This window comes from Athene noctua, chromosome 3 (assembly GCF_965140245.1).
Source record: "Athene noctua chromosome 3, bAthNoc1.hap1.1, whole genome shotgun sequence".
Taxonomy (NCBI): domain Eukaryota; kingdom Metazoa; phylum Chordata; class Aves; order Strigiformes; family Strigidae; genus Athene; species Athene noctua.
In genome coordinates, this window is record NC_134039.1 from 73373884 (window position 1) to 73398588 (window position 24705).

The 24705-nt window shown below is 39.5% G+C and overlaps 1 protein-coding gene across 9 annotated transcripts; it reads right to left on the reverse strand.

The window, feature by feature from the left end:
* Positions 1-318: 318 nt before the first annotated feature.
* On the reverse strand, positions 319-23629 carry PUS7 (pseudouridine synthase 7). Of its 9 annotated transcripts, none has more exons than XM_074903344.1 (19): positions 23509-23629; positions 22183-22330; positions 20513-20588; positions 19478-19865; positions 17532-17628; positions 17322-17423; positions 16263-16407; positions 14281-14298; positions 11852-11963; positions 10505-10582; positions 8712-8840; positions 8365-8490; positions 8031-8092; positions 7465-7625; positions 6492-6618; positions 5652-5753; positions 2622-2751; positions 1411-1502; positions 319-1056 (listed from the first exon to the last, which is right to left on the reverse strand). In XM_074903344.1, the coding sequence occupies exons 4-19, from the start codon at positions 19834-19836 to the stop codon at positions 920-922; spliced, it is 1977 nt and encodes a 658-aa protein (XP_074759445.1). In that variant the 5' UTR covers positions 19837-19865; positions 20513-20588; positions 22183-22330; positions 23509-23629; the 3' UTR covers positions 319-919. The 9 variants fall into 9 exon arrangements, with proteins under 9 accessions (XP_074759445.1, XP_074759450.1, XP_074759444.1 ...); XM_074903349.1 differs by having other exon boundaries at positions 17544-17628; positions 19478-19950; XM_074903343.1 differs by having other exon boundaries at positions 19478-19950.
* Positions 23630-24705: the final 1076 nt, after the last annotated feature.

The following is a 24705-nucleotide window of genomic DNA, read 5'->3' on the forward strand; positions in this document are numbered from 1 at the left end:
GGGGAAAGCTCAGCCCCGCCGGCTCAGGGGCCTTCACCGCTTCGTGCTGCTCCAGACGCCGCCTCTGCTGAGGTGCCTGACAGGCGCGAAGGGCCACCCGGCCCGCAGGGCCTGCGGCAGGGGTAACCGCCTTCCATTTAACCTGATTTTAGCAACACGAGCTTTTTATTTTGTTCAGAAAGAGCTAAAAATGCAGTGTCTTTTTAGAACAGCTGTATGGTACTTTTTTTTTTTTCCTACCAGAAGCCCATCTCATCCCCTGCCAGAAATAGACAGACGAGATGTGTAAAGGAAGCTGCTACTGATACACACTTAGTCTTTCAAGTTAATTTATTTTCAGTACCTGTTCTCCGGTACAGGTATTAGTAAAGCTGAAAAATATGCACAAGTATTTTCTCAATTAAAAGACCGCCTAATTAAAACAGCTGTACATCTTTACAGCACATAAAAAGCCTTTCTAACAGAATCCTCTACCACATCAGTGCAAATGCCACCAGCAAAACCCCCTGCAATATGTTCATCGATACCTTAATTTTGTTGTAACTCACTTTTCTAAGCTTTAATTTAATGTATTTGAAGAGACTTCAAGGTGTGCTGAACTCATGAAAACAGTGCTTGCCAAAGAAAAAAAAAAAAGCAAGCTAAACATTCCTCCAGGTCTGAAACTATTACAAGCCCATTTCTTAAAGATGCACCCATGTCACAGCTCAAGCAACTTATTAAAAAGCACCAGTCACTAAAATCTCTATTCATTTACAGCCACCATGTTGCAAATGACTACTGAAGTTAAACGCTAGCACTAATAAAAACTTAAAAAAATACAAATCTCTTATTACCAATCTTTAAAGATTTGTACAGACCATGTTAATTTGAAAACGCTTTATATATGTTAAAATCTGAGTCATTTTTTGCAATTCAATCAGCGTAACCAGGTAGTATTCAGTTGTGTCTGGTTTTTTATGCTTGTGTCCATTTTCAAAACTTCTCGAATCGCCATGGTAGCATAAGTGGATGGGGGAAGGGAGAACTCCATCTTTAGTGCCCTGAATTTACCATCTGTCGTAAGGGGTAAGAGGAAACACAAAAAGTTGTTAAGGACATAAGTAATGCTTATTCTGGATGCCATCTAAATGGAACTAAAATTTTCCACGACCAACCCCCCCAGCACATAAAGCAAAACAACCACCACCACCACAATCTAATTTACAATCCACAATGGAATTTCATAAACAACTTCTTTTTAAAATTTTTCCTTCATCAGGAAATGGTGTTTTGGGTGTTTCCTTCTCTTAAAAGCAGAATAAACTTTTGTTTCTTTCAAAACTGAATTCCTAGCCTCTCTACACTTCTTCCAGAAATTGGTATTTAACTTATCTTATATTTAACTATCTTATATTGGTATCAACTTACCTGTAGGAAGAACTGGTAATGGTTTTCCTTCCAGCTTATCCAAATCCGTAGTAAACAATGGGATTCTGGGATCGTCATATGCAACGACCTCCCTTTATAATATATGTAAGATTTAAAAAATATTTTTAATTATTTAGAATAGAATTTATATGTTTATTATTTTATATAAATTCATGTTTATTATAATATTAAATTTTATTATTCCAGTTTGACAGTTACAGCTGAAATTGAGTTAGTTTTCTAATGAAATAAGGGAAGGTGGCATTTATGGTGCAGTAACTGGTAAAGCTTTATGTAGAAGACTCATCTCTATCTGATTATTTTAAAAAGAAAAAAAAAGTAGTAAGAAGTTTCTTTGCATAACTCATCTGTTTGCCCTCACGGGCTGTCAGGGCTCCCAGCTATACAAGAAGTATAGTCTGTGAAATTACGGGAAGAATGGTGTCTACTCTAAGAATACTTCAGGGGGGGAAAGTGCCTTCATTTTGAAGAAAGCCATCTAAACTTCCTTGAAAGGGCTTAAATACATATTCTACTCTTTCTACCATACATTTAACAGAAATCCAATATGTAATGACAAGGCTGAAAAAGTAACTAGGAAGTAGATCAGCTTTAAACATGAGCACTAGTTAAAATAAAGTGTAAACATTTGTACTTTCTGTCTCCCTCCTAAACCCTCTATATTTTTTTCCTGTGCATCAGTGATGAAGTCTTTCTGCACACTTGTACAATCACCTGTTTAAAACGTATTTATTCAGTTGTTGTATGACAACTGGGCTTTCTCCCTAACAACAGTGATTTAGTAGGTTTAAGTGATACAGATCTTTCTGATTGACAGACAGGTAATTGGAGACCAACTTTCTCATAGCAAAACTACAAAAAAGCCTGTTTTGAATATTATCTATCATGGTTTCAACATAAATAATTATCTATGAAGTGTTCAGACAAGCCCTTTGCAAGGAGTATAACAACTAGATAGATGTCCTGACACTCATGCATCACAGAACCAGAAGATCAAGGAAGAAGTAAAGCTGTGGTTCAACTTCAGCTGCATCAAAAACACGAGGGAAATGCACAGAGATTCCTCTTTACCTATGCTTCAGTCTACGTCTACGTCCCATGGGTCAATCTAATGATTCTTGTACTTGGGTCATCCCACATATACTCCATGCTGTCAATTCAAGTGTAATTTCCTTTCTCCTGCTACTTACCAATTGACATTCTGAGGTCGAATAATAATCTTTCTGTATGCTCCAGAAAGTGAATAATCTCTGATTTTATGCCTCATGTTGTTGATATCAAGATTGTCAGCTACCAGCATTTCCTTGTAAGCCTCACCAACTGCAAGAAGAGGAAAATATTTAATTGGAGTGTAATACAGCCAGTTGAAACAGCCTGTTTTCATGAATCATTCCTTCCCTTATATTTAGTAATTTTCAGCATATATGGAATAAACATTACAAAGAAGTTTAAAATTACTTATTGTAAATCTTATGACCTACGATGTTTGCTTCTACAACCTGATTAGTAGCGGCAGTAACCAAGAATCTTAGCAAATCAAAATTTTAGTTGAAGACAAAGTTTACAAAATATTTTATTGGCATTTAATTGACATCTCATACATGCTTTCCAAATATATAAACTTCACAAGACTAATCTCAGGTATATGGAGGGGAAAAAAAGAAAAAGGGCCAGACTACCCATTGCTCAATCTTTGAAAACTTAAGAGAGCCCTCTCAAGATATTATAGTAAGGTCCTTTGAGTACACTGCCAACAGAAGGAATAATTCTATTAGTCTTGTATCCCTAAGGGCATGTGCATGCACACCTGGGGAAGACAGGGAAGGCAATGGAAATAAAATAATACACTGCAGCTAAAATACTGTCGGGTGCCTTTGATTTGCAGTGCGATTGCCAGCATTACTTCATGCAGTTGGGAATTTTAAACTCAATGTGGTTTAGAGCCACACCTCATCACAAATAGATCTCTACCTTCCGAGTGTTCCAGAGATAGGTGATAAATGGGATCCTAGCTCTGGGACTTAGCTCTGACAGGCAGAGTCTCAAGAGACCTGACTCATCTTTTAAGGACAACCAAGTACAAGAGCAGTTCAACCCAATATTGAGGAAAACAAGCATATATATTGGGAGACTGGTTTGGCTAAGCAGGGAACTCATGACTAAGCTGATATTGAAAGGACAGATACAGTAGGTGAAAGCTAGGGCCAGCTACAAAGAAGGAATATACAAACATTGTCCAGGCATGTACGGATGGCATTAGGAAAGCCAAAGCTCAGCTAGAGTTGAAATCAGCAACAGACATCAAGAGCAAGAGTTAAACTGCAACATCAAGAATAAAAGACAACAAGGAAAATGTTGGCCTGCTGCTAAATGGGGCAGCTGGCCTAGTGACAGACATAAGGCTGATGGTCTCAGCATCTTCTTTGCCTCAGTCTTGACGAACAAGGTCTTCCAAGCCTCTGTCCCAAGAGGCACTACCAGTAGTGGAAGAAGATACAGGCCAAAAGAGCTGGCTCATGTTGTGGTAAAGCTTTTTTCTACCATCTCTGAAAGATGGAGATCTGAGGAGATCACAAGGTGAGAAAACCAAGTGTTGCACCCATCTTCAGAAAGGGCAAGAAGGATGATCTAGGGAATTACAGACCAGTCAGACTCATTTTCCCAGGTCCCTGGGAAAAATAATGGAGCTAATGGTCTTGAATCACATTTCTGGGCACAAAATGAGAGTAATAGTGAGCATGGTCTTATGAAAGCGGGAAAAAGAAAAGAAAAACCAAAAAATCCACCAACCTTACTGCTTTCTATGATGAAATTATTACACCTGTGGATGAGGGGAGAGCAGTGACTGTTGCCTACCTTGCCTTTAGCAAGGGTGTCAACATGTTCCCACAGCATCCTTGTATCTGAGGTTAGAAGATTACTGTAGGTGGACTGCTAGATGAGTAAAAAACTGTCTGGCTCATTGGCTCAAAGGATTGTCACTACTGGTTTCAGCTCTAACTAGAAGCCTGTTACAAGCAGAGTTCCTCATGGAACTGGGATGTGTCCTGTTAAATATCTTTATCAGCATATATGGAGAAGGACTTGGAATTAACTCCAACAAATTTGTGGACAAAATCAAACTGGGTGGCCATCGATACACCCAAGGGCAGGACTGCCCTTCAGAGGAATCTAGGCAGGCTAGGGGAGTGATCCAAGAGGAACCTCATGAAATTCAGCAAGGACAAAGTCCTGCACCTGAGACTGATTAACTCCTTGCAATGGTACAGGCTAGGGAGCAACTTTGCTGACAGTCACCTGGGACTCTCTGTGGAAAGGAGACTGAACAGAGTGCCCTGGCAGCAGCAAAAGCTAACAGCAACACAGGCTTAGCAGTAGCTACACCGAGAAAAAATATTACTGCCCTTCACTGGGCACTCATGAGACTGCACTTAGAATAGTGTGTCCAGTACAAAGTAGATGTGATAAACTTGAATGAATCCCATGGAAGACCACCCCAATGGCCAGGGTTTGTAGCCCATGCCCTGTGAGGACAGACTGAGAGAACTGGGCTTCTTTAATGAAGAGAAGACTTAGAGGAGAACTTTGAGACTATTTGTTCTTGCAAGTTTCAAAGCCCTGACCAAGCTGGCCAGAATACAGCACTGACCTTGCTTTGACCAAAAGGTTGGACCAGATGGCCTCCTAAGGCATTTTCCAACTGAAATGATTCTGCAACTCTATCCCTTAATGATAACATCATGTTCAATGCAAATAATTATAGATCACTCAACCTATTCCTTTAAAGACAATTTAGATCCAATACAATGTATTACAGGAGATGAAAGATATGAATTTTTCTTTTAAACATTCATATTGTTTAATATTTAAACAAACACCTCTGGTTCTTTTTCCTAACTTCAAGCATTTGCTTGGGTTACAGATTCTAGAAGTTTGGTTTGTTTTCTCATTTAAAAATCATAGGCATACACTTTTCAATTAACATTTCACCATTTTTTTCCCTTTCTGCTGAGATAAGTAATTTTGCCTCAGTAAAAAATTTATTTCTCTGGAAAAGCTACTAGCTAAAAAGAAATATGAAACAGATTTATGTTAAATGAAACAAGTTACAATACCAGATCTGAAACCAAGGTTGCATAGATCTAATCTTCCTTTTAAGAACAAACTTAAAGTAGACTTACATTTTGAGAGTAGGTACATAAGTTAGCAGTCAGACTTACTTTTATGTTTTGGATAAATAACATCAAATCCGGGCAATGGCATCACTACATCGTGAATAGTGTAGTTATCAACATCTCCTTCTTCAATATGAACAGCTGTGGCTACAATCAGGACAGAAAAATGAAGTTACCAGTATGGATGCCCGTCACAGTTAACATTTCAAATTAAATTTGAATTTTAAACCATTTGATTGAAAAAAGCCTACTCTGAGAGGCGTAACTGGTGTTTTATCTCCACTTAATAGACAACATTTCCAAGAAAAGAAGTAACAGTCTTTAAGGTTGTCACAGTTACTGGCAGAACTACAGCCTGGTTTCCAGCGATTTTTAAAGCTGAATGAAGTAAGGACTGCTAGATGAACAGTTCCCTTACCAGGCATCAGGCATACATGAAGGAGAAATACTGTGGATATTCTCACCCCAGGAAAATGCCTGAGCAAATCCAAGTGAAGAAACTGAGCAGAGCCTCTGCTTTACAAGATACTAATGCAAACAAAAATTTCTGTGGTTAACATATTCATAACATCCTTCCATAGGTCTCCATAGCTCAACTAGGTTTGAGTTCATTCTTGAGAACAGTCAGTCTTTCATAGTCTCTCTTCCCTATCCAGCTATTCGGAAAAACAAGCAAACCAACAGCTCATGGATGTGTAATACTTAACTTCCAATTCCCTGTGAAATTTGACTAAAACTTTCCAATGGATTCAGAAATCACTGGACCAAAGTGGGTGAGAAGGAAAAGAAAAAATGTAAGCAGTATCAAATAAACAGATATGTGCCTTGTTTTCCTAGGAATTTAAACCACACAGTGTCATTGGCTTTTTGTTTGTCTGATTTTACCTCCTTTAAGTGTGAGATCTCCTGCTACAGCTCTAAGCCCATATTCTTCTATTCTCTTGCTCACCATATTATTCCACACATAACTCTGGTAGCTATGAATATACATTAAACGATTATTTCTTGGTATCTAGAGGTACAGAAAAGAAAAAAAGTGAATAATTTTTTTCTCTCAATCATAACCAAAAAAGCTTATATTTGAAATGTTACCTCCTCCAGCAACAAGACTAACACAATTTCTTGATATACAGGTTTAATTTTTGTTCATTATTTGGGAAAAAAGTATGTGAAGAAATAACATTTTTATACATTTTAAATCCACAAAAAAACACCCTGTGCTTAATTTTTTTTTAAAAAAGCTTTTTGAAATTTTTTTTATTCAACAGCTGAAACACATGCAGCTATTATAAAACACTGAATTCATCAACCCCCTGAAATCTTAAGTAAACTTTGCAGATGTGAAAGCACAGTGTTATTCTAATGATCTTCTTCATATCCAAGAAATTATTTCTCAGCTCCTACAATGGGCCCAGTAGTTTGCTGGTGATGAGGTATTTTCTCCAAAGACTCGATCTTGATTACAGTACTTGAAAATGACACCACCTCTATGCCAAGCTGATTCATTAGCACACTATCAGCTTAATTTATATTTTTAAAGCAACAGAAAAACTCTGATACTGAACTTTAGCAAAATTCTCAGACCTGTATTATACATGGTTACTAAGCATAATTGTATGGCTTCCAACATACCAGAGAAATTGCTGTATAAACTGGAAAGCTCATTATGCATACATTAATTACAGATGTCATCAGTTACCATGCAGCAGTACTTAAAACAAAAAGGCAGGATAAAATGTAAGGATTTTACACTTAACCTTCTACTCATCAAGCATCTATGAGTCTACTTCAAATTCATCATGATACTATCAAAAGAGCATTTATTCAAGTAAACACCCCACAGCACTTTTACACTCACTATGCCAAATGCAGAGATTATGTTCTTCATTCCATACTTTAAGAGTCCACGTAGAAGCTGTCCTTCCACGCACCTTTTTACGGGTAGTTTCCTGAGGGCTGCTGCTGGATCTTTAGTCTTTGCCCATTCTTCTCTGCATTTTACTAAGTATCCCTTTTCAGCTAGAATGAGGATGTAAAAAAAAAAAAATCCATCTCACATTTTGTTAAAGCAGTTGAAAAATTATAAATTTACTGTCACAGTAGTTACACAGATTAACAGAATCACAGAATAGTTAAAGCTGGAAGGCTTCACGTAGAGTCTGAGCAGATTCTGTGTATAAGTATTCAGGTCCCTTTTCACCCCACCGCAAGAAAACACACAGAAAGGAAAGAGAAGCAGAAAGCGAAGAGTCTGAAGATTGCTTCTCCATTGCTAAACTGGCTGTAGTTTAGCACGCGCAAAGCTGTCCTCACAAACACCCTTTCAAATGAAAAGAATCAAAATCTAAAAGTGTTTTTCCTGAACATACAATTCTTGAAGAAGGAGAGGCAGAAACACCTGAAGTATAATTTTTCAGTCCTTACCTCCTGGTCGTGGTTTTAATATCAAATCCATTACTTCGTTCCAATTGTTCTGTAGAATAGCTCTAAGATTCAAACAGTAAAGTTTATTAAGAACTGACTACATATATTTTAAGGAGATTTAGCCAACTTAAGAAGCATTTAGATTTATGAAATATTTAAAGTAGAGGTATTATGCAAGACACCTGCTGAAACAAGTTCAGAAACAAGTTCCTTCTTGAATCTAAAATTAAAACTGAGACATGCAATATGCTAGAAAAACATTCCCAAAAATACATTAGAAGTCATATAGGGGTTAAAATAAATAAATAATAAAAGAGATTAAAACAACATATACCTGCCAATTTGATATGTAGGAACAGCTGTGGTTCCAAATCTTTGCATTCCATAGTAATTAATGAAGCCAATTTCCCTGAGAGAATGCATTGCTTGCTCTATCTGGTCATCAGTTCCTGTTATGTTTCTAGCATTAAAAAAAAAGTTATAGACAGATTATTAAGGACTTACACTACTTTGTGATCCCCATAATATTAAAGTGCAACATCAATGTTATACAGTACTTAACTCCTGCCAACAGGAGGACTCTTCTTCTTTTTTATAACACAAGATGCACTGATATACCTTAACTATTTAAAGAAAAAAAAAATTCTAACAGAACTGTCTAAATACATACTAACATATCACCTGAGAACAACAGTGAAATGGTTTCCTTGCAGTTCTCCTAATTTCAGTGGATGGTTCTTGTAACTGAAATTTCCTAGTTTGAAGTTCATCAAACATTTATTCAAATGAGCAAGTCTTTGTGCAGTGATTCTAAAAAGAAACAGACAACAGTGACCAATCCATGTTTAGAAAAAGAACATAGGTAAATACATATAGAAATGTCGGCATTTCAAAACAAAAACAGCAAGTCCAGTTTGCCCAATTTTCTATTGTTGCCTTTTGAAAGTATTTTAATGAAACACCTAAAAGAAAAGAACAGGTAATTCTTAAGGCTACTTAAGAGACAGAGAAAGTTAGTACTGGCTTTTCACATCTATGTTACACTATATACAAAACGATGTTGCAATATTGATGTATACTGTACCCCACAAGCTGAACTCTGCTTTACTTAACTACACCATGAACATACTCCAGTTAGCACAGTCATAAACACAGAGTTAAGTAATTAGCCACTGTGTAAGCTTAATGCAGATGGAATATGAAATCCAATCTGTCACTGGTATCTGTCATTTTTGTTGCTAGTACTTTTGGAAGCATACCCCATTCTTTGCATCACCAACTCACTCTCTTGACACTTCCACTAAAATATATAGCAGGATAGACAAGTTTATCAACCAGCATGGCCTGTGTACTCAGCTCAGCAGGTTAATAAATGGTAACGTTTCCTCTCCTATGCCATCCTTCTCCAAGGTTGCACACGAGAGTTGGGTACTGTGGCACTACTGAAAAGACACCACAAATCAGTATGTTCCCCCCAGTCAGTGCTCACAACGCGCTGAAGATCTTGTACTCAACATTAGATGTGATCATGTTTAAAGTAAATGGAAGAGCACCCAAGATGGCAACACCACAAGTTTGCTTCATTGTCATCGCTTTGCAAACTTGCCTTGCAGCAACAAGAATCTGGGGCTTCTCATGATTCACAAATTAATAAGTCCTTTTATATGTGCAAACATATGCACATGCAAAGGAGTGGGAGGAAAAATATGAATAAGTAAGTAATGAATGTCATCATTTTAACAAGAATTTGATCAAATTTCTGGTGCTCAAGCCTTGGAATTCCTCACCTAAGGAATGTGGTTTTCAAAGAATTGTAAACAGTAGTCCATGAATAATATTCCAGCTAGCTAAACAGATATTGTAATATATGACTGTGAGGCATCCATCATTCTCAGTCATAGTTGTAACACTAATTTCAAGTTCCCAGAAACCATATAATTATCTTGGAAACAGAATAAATTTTGTTTTCTCTTAGTAGGCAACTTCATGGGAGTTGGTTAAGGCAGGAAAAATTCCTCATCATTTTTTGCCCCTTCTGGCTACTCACATGAGCAAAGGCAGTGATTAGCCTTCTCTGTAGCTGTTTAGAGAGATCAGTGAGAAAAAAAAAAAAAAAAAAAGGATTCCAGCTGGAGGAAGAGGGAAACAAATTCAGAAAGAAAACGGGACATAATTTCTGGTTTTCTGCTGTTACATGGGAGCCACGCAGCATAAGAGCACATAGGCAATCTGGCCCACTGCTTCAGCCAAATACATGTATCCAGCCCGCAGCTCAGAGGACCACTGCCTGAAAATACTAGCAATCACCATGGAGTAAAAAAGGATTATAGTATCTTCATTAATACATGTGTTTTATAAGATCAGGACCTGAATCCACCATTTGTGTCACATGCATACTGAGTCTTCAAGGTATGAAAGTGAATATTCAAGCTATCACATTAAGAGTGCAAATACTCCAGTATGCTTTCACTTACCTAAGAACAGCAATCTCTTGAACTGTTATAGCCCTTTTATCTTTAGTTCCCATGTAGGAAAATATGTTTGGCTTCACTCTTAAAAGCAACAGTAACAGATATTATGTATATGAAAATAGCCACAAATCAAATATAATTTTTAGCATAATTACCTAAAATTATTAATCATCTATATTAAAAAATAGAACTAGACTACAGTTTGACATATGTGACATTTTCTCATCTCATCTGTAAGTACATAAAACACAGGGAAACTTCTTTTTTAATTATATGTAGACAGATCCATTTTTACCACAACTGTGCTTTCAGAATATGAGCTTTAAAGTACTCCTTTATATACATGCACTCAATGCACAAATATGCAACCACCACTAATTTCACTAAAAAAAACCCCTCATGTCCATTTCTTCCTTAAACTTCAAATAACATGCCTGTTTGAATACTATGCATGTACATTAAGTGAGAATATGAGAATTAAAGTTTGATCCATTTCTTTCCTTGAGAGGAAAATTTATTTTCCTTTCCACTCTGTACTTTACAGCCTGTGTTACACAGGGAATATTTCCAGTTATTCCAGCTATGGGCACCAGGGGGTAGCAGGCTTACCATTACATGCATTTTTCCAGCAAACTACGGTCCTACCATTCTGTTCTCAAACACAAATACTACTAGTATACTAGTCAGAGGCTAGGTTACAAACATTTATTTCTGGACAGGAAGAGTGAAGGGAAAAGGAGGGGAGAAATGTGGAAGTTTCCCTACGAGCAGATCACTGAATTGACCCAACTTTAAAATAGTCCTTCCTCTGCAATTCACTGTGTTCACTTCACTCCTCTGGCAAACCTTTTTGTTGCCATACTTGATGGGGTGAAAGGAACTAAGGCTGTGTTGCCATGGAGAAATTAATACATGGAACAACAGTTTACCAGCTGTAACTGCTTAGGAACTGATCAGCTTGTTATCACAACACTATCAGACAGGTTCATAAGATACTTGTGTATGCTACACACTGGGAAAGAAATAGCTTTTCATTCAGGTTACACACATCAAGGCTTTCAGCTGCCAAGACTTTCCAAGATCAGCCAAAGTCCACTGAAGTAGTAGAGTGCAGTCTTTTAAATTCTTGGGATCATTCTGTTCCATTCTCACCTCCTTCCAAAACTTAGAAGTTTCAAATTTGATATTCTAAAATAACTTTTTTTTTTTTTTTAACACTGGCTACAAATTAGGCAATAGTAATCACCTGTGTTGCTCTTACATAATTATGAAGCATAAGATTTACAGTGACATGAAATGTACAGAGGGAGGACTGCATGCTAGTCAGGCTGGCAGAAGCAATAGCCTTACCTTAAAAATTTGGATAGGACATTAATGGCATCCATAGTATCCTTGTTCTCCTTGTACAGAACAAAGTGGCAGTAGCTTCCCCTAGATTTTGGCCAAGAGTGTTTTCTTGGGTCTTTAAAAAAAAAAGGTTAACATTTGTAGTGTCATTTAAAAAAATTTAATTAGTATCTTTGTCATTGCAGCCACATTTTAAACAAATATGCAAGAGTTAATTTCTGCTAATTTCCATCTGCTTTTTTTAAAAAAGAGGAAAGTGAATTACTGATGCCAAAACCTGCAAAGCACATTTAAAAAGACCTTCTTCCCTTTCACTGGGCTGTAAGCTTCTCTTTAATCAATTCTGTCACCTAGAAAATCTTGAATGAAACGGTGACAGTTCTCATTAAATTATCTAAAAATATACCCTAGCCATTTAACTGCAATATTGCCTGCTTAAATTTCTCAAAAACATTATCATTACATTGACTTTCAGCAATAAAAGCCACTCTACACTTAATCTAGTGCCTTCTGTAATTAATAGATGAGGACCACTGGAGCTCTGTTCATGGGAATAGTACAATTATTATTTATGGTACTAACATATTCATTTCTGTAGGATTTTTCCTGGGTGTCATGCAAAAGCATGGGTTGTATCTCTACAAAAGACTAAAAAGTATACTCACAAAAATTTACTTTTAGGTAAATTTTTAAAAAGTCCTATGGGAGAGAGAAATCCGGCCCAATAGACATTAATAAATAATTCAAGCCAGGGTGAGATAACTTCAGCTCTGGCAGACTAACAACTGATTTACAATTCTGTACAATTATTTGCCATTTTCTGCAGAGGAAAGAAAACTGTCAATGTATTTGTCATGCTTTTGTTGTACATAAAAGCCTCCAGAAGTAAACCTCTCCTTTTAAAATCATCCACTGTTGATGGCATCACTGGGAAGGAGGACTGATTCTACAACATGTTTAGCAACCAATTCTGAGCTACTCTGTGTATCAATTCTTTGTTTTATAAGAACAAAACTATTTGTTTGGTTTTAAATAAGAAGTCCTTTATCTCTTGGTAGCCACCAAAGCAGACATTCCTGGTTTAGTACAAAAAGGCTTAAGCATCTTTCATAACAGCAAAAGCTAACTGAAGAGGCCAGTCCTATTCCAGTATATAAACACCAATGCAGGAAAGAAGCTCTTAGGAAATTTTGCTCTTTTTGTTCACGTTAGTTTAATGAAGCCCAGATGTCCCACACAGACAGTGAATAAATTTAATTTTCACAAAACTTTCCGGTAAAAGTTAATTCTTCTTGCTCTTTTTTTTGAGAAGCTGCCATCCATACACACACTTCTGCAAAAACAATTTTGGATGCTACAGTTCAGAATACTGTACACGTAGTTTTCAATGACTTAAAAATTATCGCAATGCTTGCCTTACACCATCATTTCTAAGCGAAGCTCCGCCATGAAGTTCCCTAGGACCTAAACTGAGCAGTATGGTCCAAAGCCTGTTAAGAGACCTCATGCTCCTGATCTCCCTTCTGAGCCACCACTGCTCTTAAACACAATGAAACACTGCATTCAGCTTAAAGAGCAAGGTCCTTCATGAAGAACTCGGTAATGGGAAGAGAGGAAGACAAAGCATGATTCACAAGGAAAATCTTCTCCAGCTGGAATTATTCTTTAAATTTAACTAATCCATCTTGCACACAATCATTTCAACACCCTTCAAAAAGTGAGCCCTAATCTGGGCTAGTCTAAAAGGACTCTACAGATAATATATATACCAATGGGCTCCTCATGCTTTGGGCATCACAGCCATGTGCCTATCCACTCCACTGGCCATGCTGAGTACTGGGAGGCTGCAGCTGCAGTCCCAGTCGTTAACCATTCCTCACCCAATACTTCAAAGTATTCAACTGGGTAGATGGACCAGAGGAAGAGTTTCCAGTCCTTATCGCTATGTTTCAGAGCCATGTTACATTTTTGACAGAGAAACTGTATTTCCAAACCCTTTTTTCAAACCTTTCACTGCAAATCAAGGGCTAGAAGCTCTTTTTTAATATCAGGATGTATGAGATATAATTTTCAAGTTGTATAAATACAGGTAGTGGTGTCTGAAATACAAGGCTGAAAAGCAAAGGCTTGACTTAATTAAATCACTGGAAAATTTACCACAGATGTCAAACAGTATCATCAAAACTGATCATTCACATAATTTATTACCCTCAGACTTTCTCTGCACTGAATGAGTACTCCCTATACTGCACTAGGAAAAAGAGGTAGCACAAGCCCAATCCTTGGCTGTTTCAGGGAATTTTAAGCATTACTTATGCGTAGGGCTTTTTTAAAGGATTAATTGTTACTAGTTTGGCCAGTCTTGTGGCTATTTAGGAGGTCATAATGGTTGGCATTTCATTTGGTTAGCATGAAATGTCAACATCTCTTACCTGTTGCAGTTCTGACCTCTGTCCCAGTGCATAGCATAAAGAGCACAAAAGAGTAGCATTTAATTTTTAGACTGTCGAAGGGGGTTTAGAGGTGAACATGCAGGTTTATGGTTATGGGATTGTTTATGCTTTAGGGAGCATCCAACAGTTAGGTGGTGGATGACAGCAATTTAGACAGTTATGCAATGGAATCGTGCAGAGGCAAACAGTGAACGTATGGAAAGCTTCAACTGGAGATGCAACAAACTTCATTTGTGGACAATGATGAAACAGCAGTTTACTGACAATTTAGTAAGGTAGTATTTTAAGTATTTTGGGTGACTATAGACACAAAGCAGCTTTTAGGGTTAAATTTTAGGAAAGTATGTTTGGTAACCTTTTACATTATCAACAAAAGTAATCAGGAGTCTCAGCTAATATTCAAATATTCTACACTTCTGAGGTGTTTCTTGCCTGGGGAACCTACTCAGGACTGACGCGTTAGTGGCTATATAAACACAAAAGATAAATATAATCCTGACTAAAAAGCACTTGCACTCTTAAATCCTACATTCATAAGCATTTACACACACTCACTGAAACTGCACACATCTCCACCAACACACACAAGTGTCTGTAGCATCACAACTTAGGAATCCAAGTTTAAATAGATGATGCTTCTCTGCATCACAAGATGGTGCTCCAGGTAATGTTTTAATCCTAGAGACACATCACTAAATTATTTTCCGCGTATTTCAAATACTTAAATTCTTTTACACACTATCTCTTAAATCAGACTGGTCAGCTTAATAACAACCACTTGACTGTAACAATGGTTAAAGAATAGAAGCAGCAGAAGGAAAAGGTGGAGGTAAAACCATTACAAACCAACAGAGAACAAACTGGCTGAGGAGAATTTTGTGCTGGTAAGTATACATACTCCATGCATAATGCATGCAAACATACAAATTTTCTGAACACGGTTAAACAAAATACATAAACACATTATAATGGTACCAATAAAAGTACAACATTCCCATATTTGCGTAGAACAAGCCTTAAAAAAACCCTAAATTTAATGTGGAGATGGTGCTATTTCCATTTTTAAATTATCTTATCTCCTTATCCTTTCTCCACCTCCTTCATCTTTAAAACTAAACAGATAGGTTTACACACTGTCATTTTTAGTAGGCTGAAATGACATAGGAATGCAATCAGTTTAAACCAAGCCAAACCTTTCATTAAATGTGCAACATTCTGCATGTAAACAATCCTCTCAATTTACAGTAGCAACAAATTTGTAATAAGATTAAAAACATGAATTTATGCCCAGTAACCAAAACAGTATTTGGCAAGGTTAAGGTTGATAACACTTAATTTTGAAAATCCTTCATTACTTTGATTATTCCAAAACATTAACTGTGATTTATAATGAATAAAGACAATTTTCTGCAAATATAATTAGCTTTGGAAGCACAAGTAGCCTTGAAGATCATGGTAAATATATTATGTTTATATAAAACTATAACTCTGAGAAAACAAAGAGGTGCTTGTCTCTATTCAAGTCATTGAGAATTTTGTCATGGATTTTCAAGACAGTCAAGTTTACAGTGACTGTCAGTGTAATCTATACATTTCAACTACAACCTCTTCCACAATGCACACATACACATTCAGGTAAGTTCAAACTAGCTAAGTTCAAACAATACTGAAAATAAAGCCCCTATTTTGCCTATTCCTACTGAAATAGCAAAAGATTCTCTCATTTCTAACACAGTTGTATTTGATGAATGATTTGGAAAGAAAAACTAGTAGAAATTTAGAATTGAGACACACCTTGTGCTCCTAGTCATTTTAGATGCACAGCATCAGTTGCAAAGAGGAAAAAGCAAAGCCAGACTAGAGTAGGAGGTATGCTCCACTTGAAGTACTTACTAATAATTCTTATTTTTCAGATAACTTTAGCATTTACTTTACCCAACTGCTGTGATACTGAAACTCACTTGCCAGTGCTTTTTTCCCAGCAGCATGATAAGCAATAATGTATTTTTTTCCATCTCGATCCTCTGTTTTAGTCTCTAGTCCAGGAAACAAGGACTTCACAGCCTGATGGATAACTGTTCTTTTTTCTTTGGTGTCTTCAATTACCTGTGTTAATACACACACATGAAGAAACCAAATAAAAGTAATACAAAAGGGGAGGGATTCTCTCTGAGTTAAATTTTGCATGCTTAAAGAAAAGCTACCAAATCACACTGAAGTACTGAATAGGTATAGTTTTGGAAGTCTGTCCCACTTATTAAAATTAGTTTGAAAAATAATAAATAACTCTGCTACAAAACCCTGTCTCAAGATTACCAAAAAAATATTCTCAAGATTTGCTTCCCTCTCCTACAGTTAATAAAAATTCCCTCTTCTAATGAAAACTCTGGCAAAACAAAGTTTGTCTATATGCATTAAAGGAAAAAAAATGGCTAGATTAGATTATTTAATGTGTGAATGCTTATTTGAAATGACTAGATTCAATCCTACTCAACTCTGTCCAAATTTAGCTCAACAGTTATTCTTCAAGTATATGGAATATTTATATATGTTTAAAAATACCAAGTTTTAATTTCATTATGTGCCGCCTTATTTTTCTTGTTACAGAAGAGCATATTTATCTTTTTTTCTATTAAATCATTAAACACTGATGTTGAAAATAGTCTTTCATCATGATGGATGTTTTATTTATTCCTTCTTACATAATTATTCTATAAAATACTACTAGACAGAAAACCAAAACACTGCAAGAAAATTTTACCACCACAGAAATGAAGATGTGTACTTGAGTTCATGCATACAGTCCCACCAAAATCAAAATGACAACTCCCATGTGTGAATTTAAGTATATCTGTAAGGATTTACAGAATTAAACCCTTAACTGGAAACATTTTGGTATTACCTGTTGCATTATGCTCAAACTGCTCTTACAACTTACAGGTGCTACAAAGCACGTACCTTCCACTCACTCAGTCTCTCATCCTCCCTCCCACAAACTTAACATCATTTATTAATTTTACCTCTATGGCAACACTAGTTTCTTTATTCTTAAGAAGCTGGAGCTCCTCTAAACGCTGCTTGTCTTCGTCTGACAAAACTGTGAATGTCTCTTCTGATGGGTCCTAATACGTATTTCAGGGGGAAAAACAAATATCCAATAACTCTCATGGAACAACTTTCAGCCTGTTAATGTTTCTGCTTAAGAAGCACAGCCATTACCAAATCTTTACCTCAAAATTTACCTCATCATCCACTGGAACTGAAAAGTCATCTAAATGGCTCACACGTCCATCTTTGCCTATTTCATGGACAACAAAGTCTGAGTATCTGACAGGAAGAAACATGCATTAAATTTGTAATTTAAAAAAATTAAAATCGTGCATCACATAGTCCTTTCCCAAGAAGCTGTTTGTTAGCAGAGTTCACTCAAGAATTCTGAATTCACATAATTCAATCAACATAAAAGAAACCAACCGTGAGAAAGCTGTACCTAATCCCACCCCTCAGAAGGATACCATGAGAACACAGAAGGAAGTCTGGTTTATCTAAACACAGCAGACTTCTTTGCAGATAACCGAACACCTGCTGTAGATTTATTCTGAGTCATTTTCTTACTAGTTTGCAGAGATCAGTAATGCATATCCTCAATCCCAGTCATTACTGACAATTAAGACTCTACTGCTTTGCTACAATGTGAACACAAATGCATTAACTCTGACACTTCAAATAACCTGCAGAATAAAGTGCATGTTAGCCACTCTAAGGAAGGCAAGACAAATTTAGCTGTTACATATATTCAGTTCTAGAGAACATCTTTTCAAATAAAGTTATTCTGTATACTCTATGACAGAGCAACAAAAAATTTGACTGTGACATTTTCAATCAAGTCATTATGTCAAATAATAAAAACATCCTGACTTTAACAGAGCACAGACAGTCTATGGTGCAACTGATAAATGGTTCTTAAGTAGCATCTGCTTGTAAAGGAAAAGAAAAAATTCTTAGTCTATGAATGTTGAAAGATGAATAAATGTATCCCCCCCAAACCCCCGTTTGCTATACTTCTGTGCAGCTATACACCATACTGGGAGAATTCCTTCCTGAGGAGGGTTATGTGTCCTCTCTCATTATCTGTAGCTGTCTAGACATGCTAGTGACTGCTACCATAAAAATGCCAGGACTAAATTAATGATAGGTGTTATAAACTAAGATCAAAGAAAAACCATGAGCCCATGAACGTTTCTACCACCTAGCTACCTTTGACCACCTTGGTTCAAAATTGGCAGATTTCCCAGAAGGAGGTTCAGCACAGACTGTGTTCCCCAGTGAAGGATTATGCTAGCTGCTTAATGCTGCATATAAAGATTAAATACATACATAATGTGTATATATCGCTTTATTATGTAAAACGATCTATATACAAAGCCAGTATTGAAAACCATGGACTTCTTGGTGTGTAAACAAAGCATCCTTAACTGCTTTGCTATGTCAGAGCAACAATGATTCTCACTTCAGTGTTTTGGTATTTGAATTCTGTTTTATTCCAAGATGTTATTTAATTTAGAAACCCTAGAAGTTTCATTTAAAAAACCTACTAAACACCAAACATTTTATAAAGTATATAATGTAAAATTCCACAACCTGAGTTATAAAATTCCCTTTTATGTTTTGTAAATTATATTAAAACTGATCAGACTACAATTTAAAGTCTAATGAACTATCTCACAATATATGTGTTTAATGACATTTGCAGGAAAAAGCAAAGAAGAACCAAAGGATGGTTTCAATAGCATTCTCCAGTGCATCTTGTATCAGCACTGAAGAGTGGTACAAAAGGTGAGTGTACTGCATAAAGTTTTATGCTGTATGCTACTGCCACAGAGCAAAAGAAACAGCAAAGGTCAGTGTAATCACATATTTCTATCCATACACAGCTTCTTTCTTCAGAGCTCCACTTGACAGGAAAGAAGAAAAAAAAGAAAAAAAAAAAAAAGGAAACCAATCTAAAGTCCCAAATTACATCTTTTTTTCAGTCTTAGCACTAGGAAAAGAAAGTGATGAACCTCCCAAGTAGCTGCACATAACCCAGAGGCATCGCGAGAGTCAGAAAAGGAAAATGGAGAACAACAGTTGCTTAACACAAGGAATTAACATACATAACAAGACAAAGAGTTACCTCTCTTTTAAGATTCCAGAAAACCCTTTATGACAGCTAACAAATTTAGTTATGCCAACATCACTTTCTGTCAGTCCATGCTTCATCATGTCTGCAAAGCTCTCTGGATCTCCATCTTCATCACTGTCCTCTAGTTCCTCATCTTCCTGCTCCTCACTTTCCTCATTGGGGATTATTTCATTTTTCGTGTCCTCAAGCAGAGATTTGTCAGGTTGTTCTGTTACAATGCTTTGCCCAGAGTCGTTCCCTGTCTTAGACTTCTCTGAGGTCTTCTGTCTTTTAATTTCGTCTGCATTAGCCACATCATCCTCAGAGTGAGGACGTTTCAAGGATACACTATTCATTTCTACAGTTTCCATGTTTAAGGCACAGTGTAGGACAGAAAGCCCTGAGGAGCAAGAAGAATGGCTTATTTCCTGTCTGTTTAAGAGCAATATCAATACATAGTCTCTTCACTCCAAGGACTCTGCGCCCTGCAATAGTTCAGGAAAACCATGTAACTTTCTGCAATTTAAAGTTAAACATCAAGTAAAGATTTTGTGCAGCTAGAAACAATATGTACTTGGGAAGAGAGAAGGGACAAGTTAAGGGGACTCAATACCCACCCAAGGCAGCATGCATGCGAGGCTACAGAAGAGCACGTTTCAATACTACACTGATCATCTACCACCATTGTCACTCTTGCCCAACTCTTTACCACAGCTGCATCCAGCCCTGTGCACACGGGCTCTGCTGTTGATAGCAATTTAGTGCCTAAGAAACTTTTTGTTCCCAAGCCTTCTGTTAAACATGACTACTCCCAATTATTCCTTGTTCTACCAAGATTTCATCTTGCAAGGACTGAGAAAAGATGGGTTGATTTCCCCAAACCTTAAATCTCATCTCTTCTTCCAAGCACAATCCCACATCAAAGTCAAGGTGACAGCAATTCAGACCAAAAAGTAAGAGAGATGAGATAACAAAATTGTTGAATGAGTAGAACAAACAAAACAACAAGGAAGTGAAATGATCTCTGAGAAGAACATGACTACTCACACTGGTGGAGCTGAGCTCTGACTCTTCCCCGGCAACCTGAGCTGCCACCTTTGTGTCAGAACTAGTACCTTCAGATCTGAAAAACAGAGGAAAACTAACTCTTTGAGAAAGTTTTAGGGAAAAAAAAAACAAAAACAAAACACTATGAAAACATGTATGAATGTAATCATTACAGAGACCAGCTGCCTCTGAACCCAGATATCAGTAGTTATATAGGAGTAAACACTACTCAAACAAACAAGTTAACAACAAATACAACTGTAAAAGTGTTACCAACCTAGTGACATAACACAGTATTGCTATTTAGCAAGCTACAGCGGAGAGGTTTGGGTTTATTTCTACATGTATGAAAGACCAGAGACCAGAGTTCCTGTAACTAGGCAACAGCAGGACCTTTCTCCCAGCATCACCCAACTGGCACACCGGTGTGTTGGGGATAAACCACAGGTTTTGGTAGCAGGGGGCTGCATGGAAGGAGCCATCAACTGCCCTATGCTGGTCATGGCCAGCTCCAGCTGGCTCCATAATGGACCAAACCCACCACCTGCCAAAATTCCAACTCATCAGATGAGCACACAGTGCCTCTGAGCTGGCTTGTTGAAGAAAGGGAGGATCTGCTGGTGGCAGCACAACTGGAAGCACAGGAGGAGGCATGTGACAGCACTAAAGAAGACACAAGGGGAGGCATGGGGAAGGGGACATTGTTGGGGATGTGGTTGGAGATGCACTCTTGGAAGGAAGCTCATCACACCAGAGCAGGACATCCCTGAAGAGACTGCAGCCCATGAAGGAGCCCACACTGGGCAAGGGACACCCGTAAGCAGAAAGAAACCTCCACACACCAACCTCAAGCTCCTGCACCGCTGCTGCTTTGCCCAAGGGACGGAGTGTAACCCGTGGGGACAACCAGGGGAAAAGAGATGAGGAAAGCAGGGGAGAGGAGGTGTCTGGAGTGAAGGAAAGAGGGAAGAAAGGAGTTTTCCCCAAGCGTTTGTTTAACTCGTTCTCTTCTTTGCATCTCACTAGCCAAATCAGCAATGGAAAGTTTATATTAACTGACAATAATTTAAATTCCCTAAATCAAGACAGTTTTGCCCACAACAACAGGCAAGATTCTAAATTAATTGGATTCAACTGTTACTAAGAAGTTAATCTAGGCACAGAGCAGTATTTTAGAGCTACACACATCATCCTGTATTATTTCTCCAGTCACTAGATAGCATATTCTATTTAATTTTAAAGGGTATGCTTTTAAAGGAAGACTCAAGACTAACTCCAGATTCACCACGTGCTGGGTTGTTAACTGTTACCAGTTAGCTGTTAGCCACTGCTGATTTCACTGCCTGGACTTTCCATTGCAGAGGTCACAAACTTAAAGAGACAGAACAACTGTTTTGGAAACACCTGAAATGTTTTGCTCAAAGGACTGAAAATGGACAGTAGGAAAAAAGAATGGACAAAAGGGAAATAAGGAGAGACATAAGAAAGTGCAGGTATTGCCTGAAGAGTGACAAAACACACACAGAAGCAAGGAGAACAATTAGCAAATCAATGTACCTTCAAGCAGAAAGCACAAATTTCTGTTTGTCCTCAAATAAAAATGAAAGTACATAAAATCCCGCTTTAAAAATAAAAAAATTTAAAAATCATAGCCAAGAGAAGCAATTCACCATCATTTCCAGATTCTTCTCCTATGTACCCAAATTTATGGAGCCTGGGTTATAAAGCACTGACATGGAAAAGACTTCTAGACAGCTTGTGAATGTCTCCGCATGGCGAACAAAACACCACTCGGCACAGTGAAATCCTCCAAGACACCTGCCAAAGGAGGTAACAGGACAAATCTCATGTTTCTAAAATACAATTGTAATACCTAGTTATTAAATGACACAGATTCGTAGAAGAATTCAATGTTAGCCACAAATACTCTAAAAAGTTGTCAGATACAGCCTATTCTCACAGCAGCGAAATGATTCACGTACAACAAAGTACTATCCTGTGCCAAATGGTGGCTGTCATCTGGGAAAATTTCTGCAGGATAATTACTTGTAGGAGCAAGTTGAAGTGAGTGGGGCACACACAATCTCACTTGTGTAGATTGCTAGGGGAGAGGCGTCTAATATTTTTTGACAGCTGCTCTACCGTCTCGGTCCTTTCCCTAGCAAACAGGTGTTTCCCTAAAACCCAGAATTGGCATAAACAGCAACTCCGCAGCAATTTCAAGAGACCATCTTTTAGCAGAGACAGAATTTACTACTGCAGATAAAGGGCTTGATTCTCCCCAGCGAGAAACGCTGCGCGGTTACTTCTGGCGTGGAGGCTGTCAGGCAGACGCGCAGGCTGGCGGGGCTGCGGGGAACTTCCCACTTAAGCGAATAAATAAAAGAGTAGGCGCACGCCAGCGCTGGGCGCGAAGCTGGTTTCTCGTGAGACGAGGCAGATGGGATTAAAAGGCGACCGCCGAGAGGGCTCGGCGACACGGCAGCGCCCGCACGCAGCCCCTCAGGCGGCCGCGGGAAGCGCCGCCGGCCCCGCGCACCGGCATCGCGGCAGGCCGGGCCGCCTCAGCGGGCAGCGCTCCGGGAGGGCCGGGCCGCAGAGCGGTGTCCGGCCCCGCGGCCCGGCTCTGCCGCGGCCGGGCGAGAGCAAGCGAAGGGGCAGGGGGAGGAGGCAGGAAGAAGGCGCCGCCGCCGGCGTCCCGGCACCACGCGGCTGCCGCTCGCCCGCCCATCGCGGGAGCCCCGGCGCGGGCCGGGGAAGCCCGGCCAAGCAGGAGGGAAAGTTGCCCTGAGGCTGAGCCGGCCCCCTCCGCCATCACCTCCACCCGCCGCCCTGGCCCCGCGCCCGGGCTGGGAGCGGGAGCCGGCCCCGCCGCGGAGGCCGCGGCTCCCGCCACGGAGCCCTGGGGGCCGCGGCTGCCGGGGGAGGGCGCGCCTCCGCCCGCCGCCAGGCGGGAGCCCGGGGTGTGTGTTGGGGGGGGGGGGGTTGCCACTTACCCGCACGCCGGCACGGGAGGACGGGCCAGGCGCCAGCGCCGCGGGGAAGGAGGCGGCGGCGGGAGCGAGCGGCGCGGGCCCGCCCCAGCTCCGCGTGTGCGGAGGCGGCCTCCTGCCTGCGCCCGCCCCCGGCCGGCCCCGGCGCCGCAGCGGCGCGGCCCGGCCCGGCCACCGGGGAGCGAGGGATCCCGCCGCAGCCGCTTGCGGGCGGCGGCGCCTCCGGGCCCCGCAGAGCCGCCGCTTTGCGGTGCGGGGCTCGGCCGTGCCTCCCGGGGGGCAAGCGGTGAAAAACCCCCGGCGGGGGCGCCGGGCCGCGTCCTAACGCGGGAGGAGGGAGGCGCCATTCGCAGGGCGCCGCGCGGCGCCGTAGTCGTGTTGGGCGAAAGAATGCGGAGGCCGGGCCGGCAGCGCGGCCCCAGCGGCCCCGGCCAGGGCGGGCGGCGCTGATAGCCACCGGGGGCTGCGCTCCGTCACGGCTCCGTCACCTCTGGCCTGCAGGTTCTTCCTCTGACAGGAAAAAACAGTTTGAAGCATCTAGGGGGAACAGACAGTTTAGAAAAGAAGAGCAACTGTACAGAAAAAGTTTAATTTCTAAAATGCAGCCACAGCCAAAGCCAGGAGTCACGTGTACCAGACCGTGGCCTTAGGGAGCTCCCCCGGCATCTGACACCCATTACGCTAAGTGAACGTTAGTCCCCGGACAGCGACATGCTGGAGTACCATTTCAAAACCTACACCATATCTATGCCAATCATGCTACCATTATAAAACTAAATAAAACCAGGCCGGATCTGTACTATGAGTCTTTTCTGACATTGTCAGAATGTCATCTTCTACCCTCCTTTCTATTTTAAGCAGTGGTGTGAAGAACGCCTTTTCATTAACTTCAACATGTATGATTTGTCTTTACTTTTAAGACCCTTTGTGTCATATCTTAATCCTAGCCAGATTCAGACTTCCTCTTTGCAAGGCTGTTAACACCACTCTATTTTCTCATACTTCTGATTCTCTAGTTGTATTCTATTCACTCATATTTGATGAGACTTAAAACCACTGTGCATGTATGGGTGATTTATTTTCTTATCCCTTGGATATACTTTCTTACTCTACTCCAAGAGGGAAGGTAACACAATGGAGTGGTTTGGTTTGGATTTTAAAAATCCCAAGTAAGCATGCATTGCTCTATGGCTAGTTTAT